At 41.0% G+C, this 19,273-nt stretch overlaps 1 protein-coding gene across 16 annotated transcripts in view; it reads right to left on the reverse strand.

The window, feature by feature from the left end:
- The window catches only part of MARK3 (microtubule affinity regulating kinase 3), a 114,321-nt gene that overhangs the window by 39,381 nt on the left and 55,667 nt on the right, over positions 1-19,273 (reverse strand). For 9 of the 16 annotated variants that reach the window (XM_049612035.1, XM_049612032.1, XM_049612034.1 and 6 more), the window contains 2 exons: positions 3,018-3,066; positions 47-112 (listed from right to left, as the gene is read on the reverse strand). In XM_049612035.1, the coding sequence (XP_049467992.1) occupies positions 47-112; positions 3,018-3,066 (115 nt within the window). Of the gene's footprint in view, positions 1-46; positions 113-3,017; positions 3,067-4,805; positions 4,894-19,273 lie in introns of those variants that run through there. The other 7 variants (XM_049612043.1, XM_049612042.1, XM_049612045.1 and 4 more) reach the window with 2 other exon arrangements.

The following is a 19,273-nucleotide window of genomic DNA, read 5'->3' on the forward strand; positions in this document are numbered from 1 at the left end:
TCTTCTAAAAGGGAAGAAAGGAAGAAAAACCTTTTAAAATTCTTACCTCCGCTTGCATACTCCATGATTAGGTACAGTGTTTTGTCAGTTTCAATGACTTCGAACAACTTCACTGGGGGAGGGGAAAGAATACAGGAAAAAAAGAAACAAATGTCTTTATGCATATACAATGTACATATAAACTGTAACTATGAACGGTAACTTTTTCCCGGTTAAAGATTTTTATAACTGGCCTTCAAAGAATGTTCTTTGGGAATTTTATCACACACAACAACTGACTTTTAAAAGCATGAAATTCCATAAGAACACTTTCTGGGTGCTCAAGCGATGTGACTCTGGCATGCACTCAGCAGCCTAGGCAGTGCACCTGTGCGTATCTCCTCCATCCTCGTCCTGTGCTGTGTCTACACTGGCTAGCTGCCTTCCCAGCAGCTCCGCCTTTCCCCTCAGGAAGAGTTCTTATTTCACATCTAACCTGCAGGAGCTGCTTAGATCTACTCTACTCTTCCAAGTTTAAGTCTGTTCACTTGTCATTATGGCTTTAAGGGTATACAGAACAATTCCACGTGAGATTTCTGTTCACTTGTTCTCAGAGAAGAAGGTTCTTTTGTTACTATTCTGAAGCCAGAGATGGAAAATGTTAGAAGGGATTATGCTATCATTAATTGAAAAGAACTTTTTAAAGAATTATTTACAATGGGTCAATGTGACTGCGCTATAGCAGTCTCTTGTTACAGATAAAAATAATACTTCTATTACTGCTAATTTACCAAACCAAATCAAATCAATCAGAAATATACACATTTAAAAATCAAACTGAAGTACATGTCTAAAACTACTGAATCACTTTTTCCATATCTACTTTATTTTGGTAATGCATACTTGAAAGTTCAACTTACCAAAAAACGGGGGAGGGTGTGCTATTACTGCAGACTATTTTCTGACACTTTAATATAGAGCATCAGACCAAATAAAGTGTCTAACATAGTATGCAATGTTTGTTGAGCTGATGAATAAAACTATTATATCATTTTTTTTTTAATTTATTTTCAAGTTAGTTAACATATAGTGTAGTCTTGGCTTTAGGAGTTGTATCATTTCTAAAATGTTATATTCAGGTTGTCAGGAAAAAGAATTTAAAGAAATTTAAGGCATATATGCTGGTAAACCATCAACATTATCAATGCAAATACTGGCTCTTCTGCAAAAGCTCTCTGAATCCAATACAAATTTAAAATTTTAGAAATTCATACCTATTATCAAAGATATGTTATTTAGGAGTAAGTAGAGAGAAGTCTAATCAGGACACAATTTAACTAAATAAAACACAAAATATGTTTAAGTTAGCAAGTTCTAGGCTGCTGTGATTGGTTATTTGGTGCAAAGCTGGAATCTGAAATCGAGAGTTAGCTAACCACAAAGGGCTGAAATGAAAAGTAAGGAAATGTTTTCTTCCCACTATTATATTCTTTGTTCTATTTCTCCAAACATGTATTTATTGACTCTAAGATTTTCACATTTTAACTAACATCACTAATAATAAGATGATGGCTTGGTAGCATTTTTTTTTCCTTAGCAGTATGTGAAACTAATAATGCCTTTTAAATAATGTGGCTTAGACCTGATGAAACAGGGTGTAAGCTTTTCCCTCCTGTGGTTCCATTTTATTTTCTATTCTTATGCCGTAAGAATTCTTGATAGGGTCGCAACAACATGGGCAGAACTAGAGGGTATTATACTAAGTGAAATTAAAGACAAATATCACTCCCACTCATATGTGGGATTTAAGATACAAAACAGATGAACAGAAGGGAAGGGAAGCAAAAGTAATGTAAAAACAGGGAGGGGGACGATACATAAGAGACTCTTAAATATAAAGAACAAACTGAGGGTTGCTGGAGGGGTCCTGGGTGGGGGGACAGGCTAGATGGGCAAGGGGCATTAAAGGAGGACATTTGTTGCGATGAGCACTGGGTGTTATACGTAGGGGATGAATCGCTGTATTCTACTTCTAAAATCATTATTGCACTATATGCTAACTAACTTGGATGTAAATTAAAAAAAAAAAAAAAAGAATTCTTGAAAGGGTATCCTTAGCATCAAATATCATCCCTTCTACTTCCTAGAACTGATTTTGATATTAAGTTGGCTGTCAAGTGGCTGTCTTAACAGCTATTTCACTCTTGAAATAATATTTTTAGATTGTAGGAGATAGCATTGTGCAAAAAAAAGTATTATTTTAAAAGAGCTCTATTATGTTATATGTGGGATCAAGCTTTCATTGAGATGTATATACAAAATACTAAGTAATTTGCATACGTTTGCCTTGTTCCAACAATTATGATGAGAGCAGGACCACAGCCCTTCCTCATCCTTACTCACTCACTTATTTTTAAGTAAGCTCTACACCCAACATGGGGCCTGAACCCATGACTCCAAGATCAAGAGCTGTGTGCTCTACTGACTGAACCAGCCAGGCGCCTCTCTACCTTTTTCACTCCCACCTCATCCCACCTAGCACAAAGCTATGCACACAAAGGGCACATAACACAAATTTGTACTGAACAGAACAATTCCTATCAAAATTCCATTAAATAGCAGGTAACCTGTATTTTTAAAAATACAACTCAATATACAAATAATTTCTTAAGAACAATGCCATGGCAAAAACTGTTATACCTTTGAAACCTTAACTCTGACTTATAATTCCCTTCTCTATGAAATAAAATTACGTTATGTTCTACTATGCACTAAAAATTAGAAAATTATAATCTGATTACAGATGTTTCTACTGCATTAAGTTTTAAATTCAAGTGTTTAATACCTAAGCTTTTGATGTCTTCAGCAATTTCAAAAACTTAATACAAATGATCAAAAATTTGTATAAACACAGATTTTACGAAAAGTGTACCTGGGCTGGGAGGAAGGAAGGAATCTCCTACCACTCCTGGGACATATGTTTAGACACAAAATGGAATGCATTTAGACCCAAAAGTATTTAAGAAAGCAGAAAGTACCTATGTTTGGATGATTTAAAATCTTCATTATTCTTACTTCTCTGAAGAGCTAAAAAACAAACACATAATCCCCCAACACAGGTTATTAAACATTCTATTCCACTGTTGTAATACAAATTTAAATCTCTTAGATAACTGACCCATTGCTAACGTTCAACAGTCCACATCTAACACTAGTATGAGAGTCCAGGGTAGCTATAAATGCTTCAGTTTTATCTCCTGAAAAAGCAGAAGTCCCAGAGGAGGATGATATGACAATCTGCATTATATTTTGCTATCCTGAACACATGAGACCATTTAGGCAAGAACAGTCTGTGATGAAACTTAGTCTGATTCAGTATCTACCCAGGGGCAGATATTGCAAATCCATACATGTACAGTCCTAAAGAACTACATCACAAGTGTATTCGACTGATAATTCCAAGTAACTCTACAAGAAGACTTTGAACAAAACCACTTTGGGAAATTCTTGTTGGAGAAGGCAGGTAATTTAGCATGGAAGTTGTGGCAGACTGTGACACTAATGATCCTACTGAGCCCTGTCTCACATGTTCACACTTTTGTGTGGGCTGTGTGACCTGCTCTGGCTCTGGCCTATGGGACAGTACCAAATTTGAAGAAAAGGCTGGATAAGCGGTTGAATATCAGGGCTTGTTCTCTTGGAATGATGTTGGCATGAAATGAAGAGGCCAGTCCAGCCTCTTTAAGGATGAAAGGCTGTATGTAGGAAAAGAGCCACTGTTCCAACAGAGGACAGCCCCATCAACTTGTCAACCGAATGCTGCCATACAAGTGAACCCAGCAGATGCCATAACAAAAACCACCCAGGCAAGCCGAGAGCTGTCCAGCCATCACAAAGAATAAGGAGAAATATTAACCTGTCGTATACACATGTGCTGTAAATTCAGAAGAGGGGCACAGTGTACGGCCTCGGCTAGTATCAGAAGATCTCAGAAAGTAACAATTCTAGAGACCATCTTATTCCACCCTCTTGCAAACAGGTGGAAACCAGGAAAGGGGAGGAAAAGATCTCCAAAGGTCCTGCTCTCTTTCTGTAGGGAACCGGGCTACTAGAACCAGGTCTCCCAACACCCAGTATCCATAACCTATGAGAGGCATGGGCTGAGCAGAATTCGGGAAGGAGGAGCAGCTGACTATGTGGAAAGGGATCTGGGGAGAAATCACAGGGGTCTTACCGCACTTGCCCTGCCCACCACATCTAATCTAGAATTGAATCGGCACCTAACAGCTAAGAGCATGGAGATGGGCATGGATGTATCTGACCTATAAACCGAGCTCAGAGCCTAAAAACACGGGGTCAGAAGAGTAAGATTCCTTCCCTGAAGGCTGGGTCATCTCTAAAGGCACTTTTCTCTCCAACACAAATCTCTCCTGTTGCTGCTGTGGTCATTCTCACATTTTATGTTCTTAGATGAGAAGTAACTACCCTGACTACCACTCAGGCTTGAGTTTGTAGTTTCCCTCTGTCAAGCCAACATAGAAACCCTGTTTTCCAATCCACTATAGTTGAATTTGCAGCATATAATCTGAAACTCCCAGTTATTTCCACAACTGCTAAGTTAGAAGAGCTCCAAGTTAGATACAAAGCCAAAACAAGTTAGGACACTGCATTTCGAATGAAACCCAGGCTTGCTCCTCCCACCTCAGCTCCAGCCACCCCAACTCCTGTGACTCCTCTCAGGTAGGAGAGCATACAAAGCTCCTTCCTTCCTTAGAGTCTCTTCTTTCTGTCCTTGAAGTCTCAGGCAGATCCTCTGTAAACCTCACCTGAGAAGATCTTTGTTTTACATCATAGCGGTCTGTTTGCTTCCTCATTACAATGTCTTTCAAGTGTAAGGACACACTTTTGGTGGACCTGTGGGGAGGGGGCACATCAGTGTCCTTTCACTACTGTACTTGAGACCAAGCCTGGCACACAGCACTCCTCTGGCACACGTACTGACCACCAAGCAGTGTGGTTTCATAGTTCTGCTGGCAGGAGGGCAGGTCAAATGAAGGTGATCAGTTTTAAATCCCTACTGGCAGTGCAGCACTGAAACAAAGTACTCAGGGCCAAGGAGCAGGAAAAGATGATGCAGTATTCCAGGAGCCCAAGGGAGGCAAGAGCTCACTTTAGTAACCAGACTTGTGCAGGACTTAACAAGAGGTCTACAGCAGAAAATGAGCTCAGTGTGCTTTGGACACATGAGGAAAGATATGGCGTGACCAATTAAGACTATTTAAGGGGGTGCCTGGGTGGCTCAGTGGGTTGAGCGTCTGACTTCAGCTTGGGTCATGATCTGATGGTCTGTGAGTTTGAGCCCCGTATCGGGCTCTGTGCTGACAGCTCGGAGCCTGGAGCCTGCTTTGGATTCTGTGTCTCCCTCTCTCTCTGCCTCTCCCCAACTCACGCTCTCTCTCAAAAATAAATAAAACTTGAAAAAAAAATAAAAAAAAAAGACTATTTAAGGAAGACCAAAGGATCCATCTGGCAGAACAGTGCATTTCCGAGTATGGTTTTCAGGTCACCTGCATCAGAATCATAAGGATATGCAAACTGCAGGTCCCTGGGCCCTACCTCTCGCTAGATCAGAAATGGGACTGAGAATCGTACTTAAACAAACATTTTTTTTAACGTTATTTTTGAGACAGAGAAAGTGTGAGTGAGCAGGGGAGGGACAGACAGAGAGAGAGGAAGAGAGAGAATCCCAACCAAGCAGGCTCAGAGCCTCAAACTCACTGAGACCATGATCTGAGCCAAAACCAAGAGTTGGACACTCAACCCTGAGCCACCCAGGTGCCCCCCACCCTTTTTGAGAGAGAGAGAGAGAGAGAGAGAGAGAGAGAAATATGAATCTTGAGTGGGCATGGAGTCTGACGTGGGGCTCGATCCCAGGATCCTGGGATCATGGCCTGAGCTGAAACCAAGAGTTGGATGCTCAACCGACTGAGCTACCCAGGCGCCCTGAGAATCTTTCTTTCAACAAGCATCCCAGGTATGGTGGTTTTAAAATTCTTTTTTTAAAGATTTATTTTTTAATTCTAAAATTTGTGGTGTCCACAAATTCTTTGATAATCCTCCCTGCAAAAGATAGAATGTAATATCCTTGCCTTTGAGTGAGGGGTATACTTAGTGACCTGCTTTGAATGAACTGAGTAAGGCAGAAGTGATGGTGGGGGGCATTCAGAGATTGACCAGGTCCTGAAAGGCACATGGCACCCTCCGGGTCTCACAGATCACTTGCTTGTGTGTCACGAGGACGTTAAACCCTCCGATGGACAGGGGCGCCTGGGTAGCGCAGTCGGTTGGGCGTCCGACTTCAGCCAGGTCACGATCTCGCGGTCCGTGAGCCCGAGCCCCGCGTCGGGCTCTGGGCCGACGGCTCGGAGCCTGGAGCCCGTTTCCGATTCTGTGTCTCCCTCTCTCTCTGCCCCTCCCCCGTTCATGCTCTGTCTCTCTCTGTCCCCAAAATAAATAAAAAACGTTGAAAAAAAAAAATTAAAAAAAAAAACAACCCTCCGATGGACAGACCCAGATGGCAAGGTACTGAGGCCTCATGCCCACGGCCTGTGAGGAAATGCAGCCCCTAGACAAAGCCAGGTGAGAGGGCTCCTCTGGAAGCAGAGCTGCGAGCCCCAGTCAAGTCTGCAGATGCCTGTAGCTGTGGCTCCTACCAAAACTCCCCGGGAGCCCCTGGGACAGAACTACCCCCTTAAGTCACTCCCTAACACAAGACTCGAAGACACTGTGAGATAACAAATGGCTTCATTTAAGTTGCTAAGTGTTGGAGTGATTTGTTAGAGAGCGGTAGACGACTAATCTACTACAGACAACCCATGACTTACAGCAGAGGGTATGCCGCTGTGAAACCCAGAGGAAAGGTGAATGGGGCCTGACGGAGGGATGGGTAGTACAGCATTCTTTTAAAAGTTTTGTTATTGGGGCGCCTGGGTGGCGCAGTCGGTTAAGCGTCCGACTTCAGCCGGGTCACGATCTCGCGGTCCGTGAGTCCGAGCCCCGCGTCGGGCTCTGGGCCGACGGCTCGGAGCCTGGAGCCTGCTTCCGATTCTGTGTCTCCCTCTCTCTCTGCCCCTCCCCCGTTCGTGCTCTGTCTCTCTCTGTCCCCAAAATAAATAAATAAATGTTGAAAAAAAAAAAGTTTTGTTATTATACTGAAATCTTGCCATTTGCAACTACGTGGATGGAACTAGAGGGCATTATGCTAAGCGAAATTAGTCAGAAAAAGACAAATATATGACTTCACTCATATGAGGACTTTAAGATACAAAACAAATGAACATAAGGGAAGGGAAGCAAAAATAATATAAAAACAAGGAGGGGGACAAAACAGAAGATACTCCTAAACACAGAGAACAAACAGAGGGTTGCTGGAAGGGTGGGGGGATGGGCTACATGGGTAAAGGGCATTGAGGAAGACACTCGTTGGGATGAGCACTGGGAGTTATACATAGGGGATGAATCACTGAAATCTACTCCTGAAATCATTATTGCACCATGTGCTAACTAACTTGGATGTAAATTATAAAAAATAGATTATAGAAAGAAAAAAAAGTTTTATTATAAAAGGACACTTGAAGAGAAATCACCCGTTTCTACCATATTAATTTACCTTATTTCTCTATATTCCTTTTCAATCTTATGCAGAGGCTAGTTGTAAAAAAAACAAAATGAAAAAACCACTGAAATGGATAAAGTGACCAATCTGCATCCTCCTAACATCTCCATGTCCTCTAGGAACTGGTCACCCAGGAGGAGAACAAACATGTTCGAAGGCAAAGATTCAGGATCCTGGTGATCAGAATACCAAGGACACCAAATATACAGTACCAGAGAGTAAAGAAACGTCCCAACAGCCAGGACTTGGGATGCCCAGAAATGATCTTTGGAAAAAGACAATTTACCAAGTAATGTAAAATGAAGTGAGAACATAAAAAAAGAGCATGAAGGGTGGGGAGGAAGGGGTCATATAAAACTGGGGTCAAGGCTCGCCTCTCCAGATACACAGGTACAAGACAGGAGGAACAGGCTGTAACGTGGACGGCCTGTGCTTTTCATGGCAGCTGAGTGACAGGCTGAACGACAACTTAGGTGGTAGAAATCATGAAGCAAACATAATGACCACCCTCTTCTTTAATAGAAAACAGCCATATTGTAAATCTAAGATTCACGAGTAATTATTAGCAGTCTTGGATAAAGAGAAGGAGACACAGTCAAGAAACATCCAGAGGGTAAAGGAGACAGAAGCCAAGGGGACGCTGACACCTCAGGTGCCACTCTGAGACAGAGAAGATGTGATGGTCTGAGCCACAGCACAGCAGGGCAGACTGAGCTGGTTTCGGACAAGCAGCGCGAGGGGTGCTGGAGGCCAGTGAAAACAGCATAGTATGTGTGTCCGGACCTCAGGAAAAAATTCTGGGCTAGAGATAAACTCTGTAGAATTACCAGCATAGAGATGACATCCTTGGAAGGACGCAACACTGCCTAATTGTGCAGAATGAAAAGACAGAGACACCGAAAAGCAAACATTTCAAAGAGGAAAGAGCTGGGGTCCACAACAGAGACTCAGACAAGGCAGCCAGAGATCATGAGATCCGGACACCGGGGTCTAATGCCTACCACAGACCTACACGCGGGGGCGGGAATCTATTGACCAACAGCATACCAGGTCCTGGGGCACCTCGAGGGTGCTTTAGGAAGGAAAGACGGAAACGTGATATACCTGCTCTTCCTCTTCACTGTGCAGGAATCTCTGTTCCTCTGTTTTACTACGCTGCTCCCTGCAGCTTTGCTCAATGAAAGGATAAATCAAAGCCCCTCTCAGATAAAACCAAGGGAGGGAGGCTGGCAAAAACCCACAGAGTTTAATGAAGAAGGAATTGTGAAGAAAATGCATTGGTGTGAAAAAGGAAAAATACAGGTCTTCGCTTTTCTGTACACGGAATATCTCTGGAAGGACAAACAGAAACTGATGCTACTGGTTGTCCCAGGAGCAGGATCAGGGTGACTGGAAGTCAAGGGCTGAATGAAGACCATTCCTTCTATACTTTTTTCTGTCCTTGAACTTTGAATCACATAACTGTATTTAATCTCCCTTCCCTCAATTAATCTGATTTTTAAGAAAAAAGGTTGAGAATGAACAAAGCTTTTTGTTTTTTGTTTTGGCTAAAAGGGGAATTCTTAAAAAAGACAAGGTAGCTGGAAATTGCTGTGTTTTGATCTCTGGTAACAAGAAGAGCAAATCCTATTCCTTCTCACCATGTGGGTGGGAGGCTGCTGGTGGATGAAAGGCAAGCGAGTCTTCTAGGGAGAGTCTCTGAAGTCAAGTAAATGTGACAGCCAGTGCCATAAGGCAAAATTTAAGACAGGCAGAGATTCCAGTTGCTCTGAGAACCACCCTGACATTAAATGTCTTGAAATAAAGAACAGAATAGGAAAGTTAACAGATGATAGGGAAATAAGGTAATTAGCAGCATTATTAAAGACCATCTAACAACACTAGCCAAAAGCAATGACCTCTCCTACCCAAGAAGAGATGTCTAGAGATGTGGGGATATGACACATCTGGGTGTATTACAATGCATTTAACTAGGATTTTACTGACGTCATGTAGGTTACTAATAAATTTATGCCATTATAACATTAAACTGAACATCCTTGTGCAGTAGTGCCCCGCCCCTCGACCTTATCTGCAGTTTCAGTTCCCTATGATCAACCTCAGTCCAAAAGCAGATGATGCTCCTTCTGATGTATAGTTAAAAGGTCGGGAGTAGCTGAACGCTGTCATATGCCTACATCACTCACCTCACTTCACCTCATCACTAGGCATTTTATTATCTCACATCATCACAAGAGAAGAAGGGGAAGTACAGTACAGTAAGATGTTTTGAGAGAGACCACATTCATAGAACTTTACTACAGTACATTGTTATTATTCTACTTTATTATTAGTCATTATTGCTACTCTTACTATGCCTAATTTGCAAATTCAACTTTATCACAGGTGTGTGTGTGTATAAGAAAAACGTAGTATATGCAAGTTTGGTACTATCCATAGTTTCAGATAGGGAGTCTTGGAACATGCCCCTCTTGGATAAGAGGGGACTATTGTATATACATTCTTGTACACTTATGCAAATGTACTGGCAAGGTAGAGTCTTAGAAAGCGAATGGGGGCCAAAGGGCATACACACTTTTTTTTTTAAGATTTTATTTTTTAAAGTAATCTCTACAACCCAGCGTGGGGCTCAAACTCAAAACCTCAAGATCAAGGGTCACATGTTCTACCAGCCAGACACCCCCAAAGGGCATGCATGCCTTTAAAGCTTTGTTAGTGCTATATTACTAGATTGAAATATATTACACTATTGGCAACAATATGCGGTTTCCTATTTCTCTACACTCTTGCCAACACTATGCATCACTAGTTTTTTTTGCAGGTCTGAGTGATGAGAAAATGGTATCTACAGGATGTTGAACATTTTTACTTGAATACTGACCATCTGTCCTATTAATTACTTAAGTATATCTTTCGATTATTTTCCACAGATTATATACTCGTGTTCGCTGATTTGTATGACCTTTTATGGAGTTAAGGAAGTAAGACCTGTGTCTGCCAAGGCAGGCACTGTTGGTTACTTATCCAAACTCATCCCTACCCTCTTCTGTTTGCCTCTCTTCTCTGTGAAGTTCCCAGAAGCAATCCTTTCAACTTTTTTAGCTATTTCACCTACTGTTTACCTACTTATTTCTAAAAAGCCAGAATGTAATGCTTCCTTAATTTTCCATTTTAGACGTTTTCTTGTAGCTACCTACTATAGCGAGCATTTTCAACTCTGGCCATTTGCTGCCTTACTTCTAAATAGCCTGCTTGCACTGCTGTTCACGGATTTGTTTAGCCCCTCCCCAACCCCATTATCTACTGAATTTAAGTAGGCTACATACCCAGTGTGGAACTCAATGTGGGGCCTGAACTCATGACCTTGAGATCAAGACCTGATCTGAGGTCAAGAGTTAGATGCTCAACTGTTTGAGCCAGCTAGGTGCCCCTTTACTGATTTCTTAATATGGGCAGTGAAGACTTCACTCTCTTATGTCCTTCCCCACAGTATGTCCCTTCCCTCCTTCTTCCTAATCAGTTATGATAGCATTTGGCTAAATCATTGTTTATGTTATATAAATATTTACGTGGATGGAATGCATTTCCATCTTTTTTATTTATTTTTGGTTTCCTTGGAGCCAATAACTTCCTTGGTAATTTTGTTCACTTAAGTTTTTTTAAGTTTGTTAAATAAATAATTTTGAGAGAAAGAGAGGGAGAGAGAGAATCCCAAGCAGGCTCCATGCCATCAGCATGAAGTCCAATGCAGAACTCAATCCCATGAACCATGAGATCATGACCTGAGCCGAATCAGGTCAGATGCTGAACCAACTGAGCCATCCAGGTGTCCCTGTTTACTTAAGTTTTCTATGTATCCCTCACTTTACTAATTCACCCTTAAACTCTGTGACAGAGGTATAAATCTTTCAAAATACTTTCACAGTTAAGTAATTTTTTTTCCTTATAGATATTCATATTTTGAAGGCCTCTGCCCTGTTCTCAAGGCCCACTCTGTTGGATTTCCTGTTCTGGATCCTACACTTGTCTCTTTCTTGGTATTCTCTCTTGTTGTGGTGAAATATATCCCACCAATAGTTCCCAAGTGAGGGTAAGTAAATGGTTAATTTTAAGACCTTGCATGCCCCAGAATATTTGATTCTGTCTTCACATGTGATTGACAGTTTGGCTGGGTAAAGAATTATATATTAGATTTTTCTTGGGGCTCCTGGGTGGCTCAGTCCATTAAGCATCCAGCTTCAGCTCAGGTCATGATCTCCTAGTTCATGAGTTCGAGCCCCGTGTCAGGCTCTGTGCTGACAGTTTGGAGCTCAGAGCCTGGAGCCTGGTTGGGAGTCTGTGTCTCCCTCTCTCTCTGCCCCTCCCCTGCTCACACTGTCTCTCTCTCCCCCTCTCAAAAAAAAACATTTAAAAAAACCCAATAGATTAGATTTTTCTCTCAGAAAAATTTCCCCTCAACTTTAAAAGGTGTTTTTTGAAAAGATGTTTATTTATTTTGAGAGACAGAGACAGGGCTTGGGCAGGGGAGGGGCAGAGAGAGAGAGGGGGAGAGAGAGAATCCCAAGCAGACTCCATGCTCAGTGTGGAGCCTGACTTGGGGACTGATTTCACGAACTGGGAGATCATGACCTGAGCAGAGATCAAGAATCGGACACTTAACAGACTGAGCCACTAGATGCCCCCTCAGCTTCAATGACATATAATTAACATGTGACACAGTGAAAGTTTAAGGTATAAAATGTAACAATCTGAAACACCTATATTTTGTGAAATCCTTACCAAAATGAAGTCAGTTAACACACCCTTCGCCTCACATAATTACCATTTCGTTGTTGTCATGGTGGTGCTACGTCCACAGCAGCGTCGAACATACAACACAGTATTGTTAACGCCAAACACCGTGCTGTACGTGAGATCCCTGGACACTAACCATCTTTAGAACCGGGGAAGTTTTTTTTTTTTTTGATTTTGAGAGGGAGAGAGAGAGAGAGAGAGAGGGAGAGAGAGAGAGAGAGAGAATCCCAAGCAGGCTCCACACCGTCCGTGCAGAGTCCAACTCGGGGCTTGAACTCACGAAACTGAGAGATCACCACCTGAGCTGAAACCGAGAGTCAGATGCTTCACTGACTGAGCCATCCAGGCGCCCCATAACGGGAAGTTGTATCCTTTGTATCCACCTCTCCCCATTTCCCCCACCCCCCACTGCCTACTCTCTGCTTCTAGGAGTTCGGTTTTTTAAGATTCTACATAGAAGTGAGAACATACAATATTTGTCTTTTTCCATCTCACTTGTTTAACTTAACATAATGCCCTTGAGATCCATCCACGTTGCCTCAAATAGCAAGATTTCCTTTTTTGTGGCTGATTGATATTTCTGCATGAGTGTGTGTGTGTGTGTGTGTGTGTGTGTGTGTGTGTAATCTCACATCTTCTTTATCCATCGTTTTGTATGTTAATGTTTTGGCTAGTGAAGGTCAGATATCTCTTTGAGACAGTGACTTCATTTCCTATGGATGTACACCCAGAAGGGAGACTGCGAGATCATAAGGCAGCTGTCCTGTTAATTGTTTGAAGACTCTTCATACTGTTTTCCACAGCAGCTGCAACAGTTTGCATTCCACCAATGAAGAGTGCCCAAGGGTCGCTACTTCTCCACAACCCGGCCAGCATTTATCCCTTTCTGGTAACAGCCATTCTAACAGATATAAGGTGAGAAAGATCTCATTGTGGTTTTGGTTTGCATTTTCCTGATGATGAGTGAGGTTGAGCACCTTTTCATGGACTTACTGGCTATTCCAATGTCTTCATTGAAAAAAGGTAGGTTTTTGCCCATTTTAATCAGATCATTCGGGTTTTTTGTTTGTTTTTACTATTGAATTGCAGAAGTTCCTTATCTATTTTAGATATTAATTCTTTACCATATATATGGTTTGCAAATATTTTCTCCCATTCTGTGGGTTCCCTTTTCATTTTGTTGACTGTTTCTTTTCCTGAACTTCTCCACTAGTTGATTTTTGCTTTTGTTGCTTGTGCTTTTGGTGTCATGTCCAAAAAATCACTGCCAAAGCTAACGTCCAAGAGCTTTTCCCTATGTTTTCTTCCAGGAGCTTTATGGTTCAGGTCTTCCGTTTAAGTTCTTCATCCACTTTGAATTAATTTTTGTCAGTGGTGTAAGATAGGGGTCCAATTTCAATCTTTGCCTGTGAATATCCAGTTCGCTCAGAATTTTAAAGGCCTCACTCCATTATCTTCCAGCTCACAACAATGCAGAATAGTGTGATGCCATTTTGGTACAATTCTGTTTGTGACCTAATTTTTCCTCTTCATTCTCCTTAACCTTGATGTATTTAAATCTTAATGGTACCAGAGATTTAGTATCTGTGCTGCATTAGCATTCATTAGATATACTGTGGGCCTTTAGTCATTTTGCACTGGGCACCAAGCCTCTCAATCTGGAAGTTCAGATTACACGGTTCTGGGAAACTACCTTTTGCCATTCCTTGATAACTTCCTCTCCTATCGTCAGTTCTTTTTATCACTCCTCTTTATCACAAACTACACCTCCTGGATAGATACTTCAATTTAAAAAAAATTTTTTTTAATGTTTATTTTTTGAGAGAGACAAAGACAGAATGCAAGTGGGTTGGGGCAGAGAAAGAGGGAGACACAGAAGCAGAAGCAGGCTCCAGGCTCTGAGCTGTCAGCATAGAGGCCGACACGGGGCTTGAACCTACAAGCTGTGAGATCGTGACCTGAGCCGAAGTCGGACACTCAACCGACTGAGCCCCCCAGGTACTCCCAGATACTTCAATTTTATACCATATCTTCCTCCATTCTCAAAGTCTTTGAATTTTTGTTACTTTTTGAGAAATTTCTTTGACTTTATTTTCCAACCCTTTTATTGACTTCCTTCCCAATACCATAAATTACCCTTCCTCAATGGTCCTTTTTCAATGCATCATGTTCTTTCACAAATATAATGATTGTTATTGTACTGTCTTTCTCTTTCAAATCTTTGAAAACACAAATTATAGTTTTTCATTTCTTTTAAGTAGTCTAGTTTACTCTTCCAGTTTTTCTTTTTCATTTCTGTTTGTTTTAGTCTCTGGTTATTCTCAAGTATCTGGAGATTTCTGGTTGTCCTTCTATATTTCCATATTTAAGAGAGGCACCTCTCAAAAATTCTCTCAAAGATAAATAAATAAACATTAAAAAGAGGGGCGAGTGCCTGGGTGGCTCAGTCGGTTAAGCATCTGACGTAGGCTCAGGTTGTGATCTCACAGTTCGTGAGTTTGAGTGCTGTGCTGACAGCTTGGAGCCTGGTTTGGATTCTGTCTCCCTCTCTCTTTCTGCTCCTTCTCCGTGCTCTCTCTCTCAAAAATAAATAAATGTTAAAAAAAAAAAAAAAAGAGAGAGAGAGAGAGAGAGAGAGAGCGCGAGCCCCAAAACTCTGGACTAAGTGTTATGTATATGAGGGCTGGACCACAAGATGACTGGGCAGAGATTAAAGAGCTTCAGTAGAAAATACTCAAATGTCTGTATCTGTATTTTCTTTTCTTTCTTTTTCTTTTTCTTTTTTTTAAGGGGGGGGGGGGGGGGGGGGCAGAGAGACACAGAGAGAGACAATCCTAAGCAGGCTCGGCACTATCAGCACAGAGCCCAATGCAGGGCTCTAAACCACAAGCCTTGAGATCATGACCTGAGCCAAAATCAAGAATCAGATGCTTAACAGAATGAGCCGTCCAGGTGCCCCGTATCTATATTTTCTTGAAGTCAATTTTTCCAGAAAAGAAATCTCCTATTTCCTTTTCAGGCAATATACAAGGGGCTAACAAAGTTCTGGGAAGTGAGCAAAGAGGGTGGGCCCCTGTTTGAGGTATGGGGTCCCCAGTCTAGAAGCTCTTAGATTCACCCTCTTCAGAAAACTGCCCACTATCTACAAGGGCAGAGAAGGGGAAGATGCCTAACTGGGCAGGCTGCAAAAGGTGGCATAGGGCCCCTGCACAAATTTTCGGCCAATCTTTCCGTTTCTAGTTCTACTTGTAACTCCACCCACAAAAGGAGTTAGAACTTATTTCTCAGCGTTCTGAATCCTGTGGCATGACTCAGCATGATTCTTTTTGCTACCAGTCTCTATCTACCTCCACCCTTAACTGCTGCTTGTAGGGGCTTGGTTTCAGCTCAGTCTGGGTTGCTAATCTATTAAACATCACACACACACACAACACACACATGGGCGCATGCCATCTGGCAAAACTAGGTTCAATTCTTTGTCAGCTAGTCTTCTATTCTGTCACTTCTTTTTTTAATTCCTTCACCACTATTTAGTAAATGGGGGGAGGGAGCAAAGATAAATATACTAATGTTTAATTCTAAGTCCTATATGCTAATACTTTTAATTTCTGGTTTTTGAATACATGTGATATTGAACTGTAGTTTTCTTCCCTTTTTCCAATGCATTTTGATAGTGTTTCTAAATGTGAGAAAAGAATTAGTAATTTCCAGGGCCCCTGGGTGGCACAGTCAGTTAAGTATCTGACTTCGGTTCAGGTCATGATCTCAGTTTGTGAGTCTGAGCCCTGCATTGGGTGAGCCTGAGCCCCACTTCAGGCTCCACACTCTCTCTGCCCCGGCGGGATCTCTCTCTCCTTCTTTCTCTCTCCCTTCCCCTGTCTCTGTCCCTCATGGGATTCTCTCTTTCTCCCTCTTTGCCCCGTGATCACTTGTGCTCTCTCTCAAAAGTTTAAAAAAAAAAAAAAAAAGTTAGGAAGTTCCCCTTCTTTCTTAAGTTCTGAAATAGCTGGAGAGAAATGGTACTATCTATTCACTGAAGGTTTGAAAGAAGTCAAGCATGAAATCCTGGGTTTGGCAATTTGAGGCGTGCATCTGGCCTTTTTACCACTTTCTCAATTACTTCTATAGTTACCGGTGCAGATAGCTTCTTTCCTAGAGTTAATTTTGGTAACTTATGTTTTCCTAGAACACTATCCATTTCTTAGGTTGGTTCTAATTTATTTGCACAAAAGGTTCCCTTGTAATAATTTTAATTCTTCTCTATCTAGTCTTTTCCATGCCCTTCATTCCATACTTGATATTTTCTCTCCCTTTCCCCCACTAAGTTCCCTAAGGTAACGAGGTGGTTTATCTTTTTTATTGCCTCCCTTTTCATCCCCCCTCAAAAACAACAACAAAAACCAAAGCTTTAGATTTCTCTTTTCTTCTGTTTCTCAAATTCGTGAATTCCTGCCTTTATTAGTTCCTTACGTTATTATTAATACTTCCCAAGATTTTGTTCCCTCTTCTTAGTTTAATATTTAATGTATTCATAGTCATTCTTTCTTGTTTAATAAAGTGTTTAAAGCTACAAATTTTTGGGGCGCCTGGGTGGCTCAGTCAGTTAAGCGGCCGACTTCAGCTCAGGTCATGATCTCGCGGTCCGTGGGTTCGAGCCCCGCGTCGGGCTCTGTGCTGACAGCTCAGAGCCTGGAGCCTGTTTCAGATTCTGTGTCTCCCTCTTTCTCTGACCCTCCCCTGTTCATGCTCTCTCTCTGTCTCAAAAATAAATAAATGTTAAAAAAAATTTTTTTTTTAAATAAAAATAAAAAAATAAAGCTACAAATTTTCTTGAGCATCAAAAAGAGTATTCTTTAGGTTCTGATATGTAGTTTATTAGTGTTAATACGTCTAGATATATTCCAATTTTGGTTTGCATTTTAATAAATGACCTATGAATTCTGTGTTTTAAGTTCCACATGTTTGTACTTTTGTTTATTTCTATTTTTATTGGTTTCTATTTTTACTGCTCTTCATTCAGCAAATGTAGTCTGCAGGGTTGCCTGGCTGGTTCAGTTGGTAGAACACGTGACTCCTGATCTCTGGGTCATGAGTTCAAGCCCCACGTTGCTCATGGAGCCTATTTAAAATTTAAAAAAAAAAAGAGAGAGAGAGAGAGAAAATGTAGGCTGGAAAGATCTATTAGGCTTATTAATCATATTAACAGAAGCACTGCTTACAGTTGTGCAAGTTATGTATCGCGCAACTCTGAAGAAATCACTCACCTTGTAGTCATCATAGATTTTGACAGCTATTACAATAATTTCCTGGCACATAGTTATAACATATCCTAAGAAATGGGTGCGTTAAAAAAACTCCACAAAGTTATAATATAGGCTAATATACTGAGATCTGTATCTTTTTTCTCCTACTTAATGTGTTATGCATGGCCTGAGAGACGTAAGTCTCCTTTGTCACTCATGTGTTCCTGTTAATTTATAGCTCAGATTTTACCTCTCAGGTATTTTGGGGTTCTATTTATTATGTGCCACTAAACTAATAATATTAAAAATATGAAAATAAATTTAAAACAACTGCCTTTACAACAACAATTGCTAAGCGACCCAGAGTAACCACTTCAGAAGAACAAAGAGTGTGTGTACCAGGTGTGTGCAGGCATGGAAACTGCACTGCACATCAGTAGGGAGAGGAGGCACTAGGGGGTAAGTTGAAGCACATACCAAAAAACACGAAATTGGATCCCTACGCCACAATACACACAACTTCCAGACGGATTAGAGATTATAAAAACTTTAAGACAATAGAGAAATACCTTTATGGTCGCAGGTATGGAAGAATTTCTTTTTTAATTTATTTTTGAGAGAGAGAGAGAGAGAGAGAGAGAGACTGAGAATGTGCACGTGAGTGGGGGGGTGGGCAGAGAGGGAGACAGAATCCCAAGCAGGCTCCACGCTGTCAGCACACAGATCATGACCTGAGCCAAAACCAGGAGTTGGATGCTCAACCAACTGAGCCACCCAGGAGCCCCTGAAAGAATTTCTTAAAAAAGACACAAAACCCACAAACCTTTTAAGAGTGATCAGTTCAGGTGCATTAAAATTAAGAACCTCTGCTTTTCATCAAAAGACAACATCAAGACAATAGAAAGATAACTGGAGGAAGACATCTGCCATGTATGTTAGTATCCAGAATAATCTCCTAAAATGATTAAGAAAAAATTCCACTTGAAACTGAATGAAAGATGCAAAGAGGCACTTCACAGAAGAAACAAAAACTAGTAACAATATGAAAAGATATAAGACTTCTTCAGAAATGTTCTTTTTATATCCACCAGATTGGCAAGAATTTAAAAATCAGACAAATTCAGATTTTGATGAGGATGTGATGTTACTTGTACTGTCTCCTATATGTTACTGGTGGGAATGCCAATTAAACAACTGCTCTGGAAACCATTTGGCCAGCTCCAATAAACAGACCCTGTGAACCAATAATTCTACCACTGGAGATGTATTTATCATTAAGAAACTGTCGCACAAGTATACCAGGACAACTCATAGCAACAGTATTTGTTATTACAAATAGCTAAGAGCAACTCAAATGTCTCTGAATCAGAGAATGGATATATAATTCATGGTGTATGCATGTAAAATAATTCTATATAATCATGAAAATAAGCACAGTAGAGAAAGTGATTGTGAGTTAAATATTTCAACATGGAACACAATTTGGACAAAAGAAAGCAAATAGAAAGATACATAAAATGTGATTACATTTATATAGTATTTTAAAACTTTACAACACTTTGGAAAAGATAAAAAAATAAAA

Source organism: Panthera uncia, assembly GCF_023721935.1.
Source record: "Panthera uncia isolate 11264 chromosome B3 unlocalized genomic scaffold, Puncia_PCG_1.0 HiC_scaffold_1, whole genome shotgun sequence".
Taxonomy (NCBI): domain Eukaryota; kingdom Metazoa; phylum Chordata; class Mammalia; order Carnivora; family Felidae; genus Panthera; species Panthera uncia.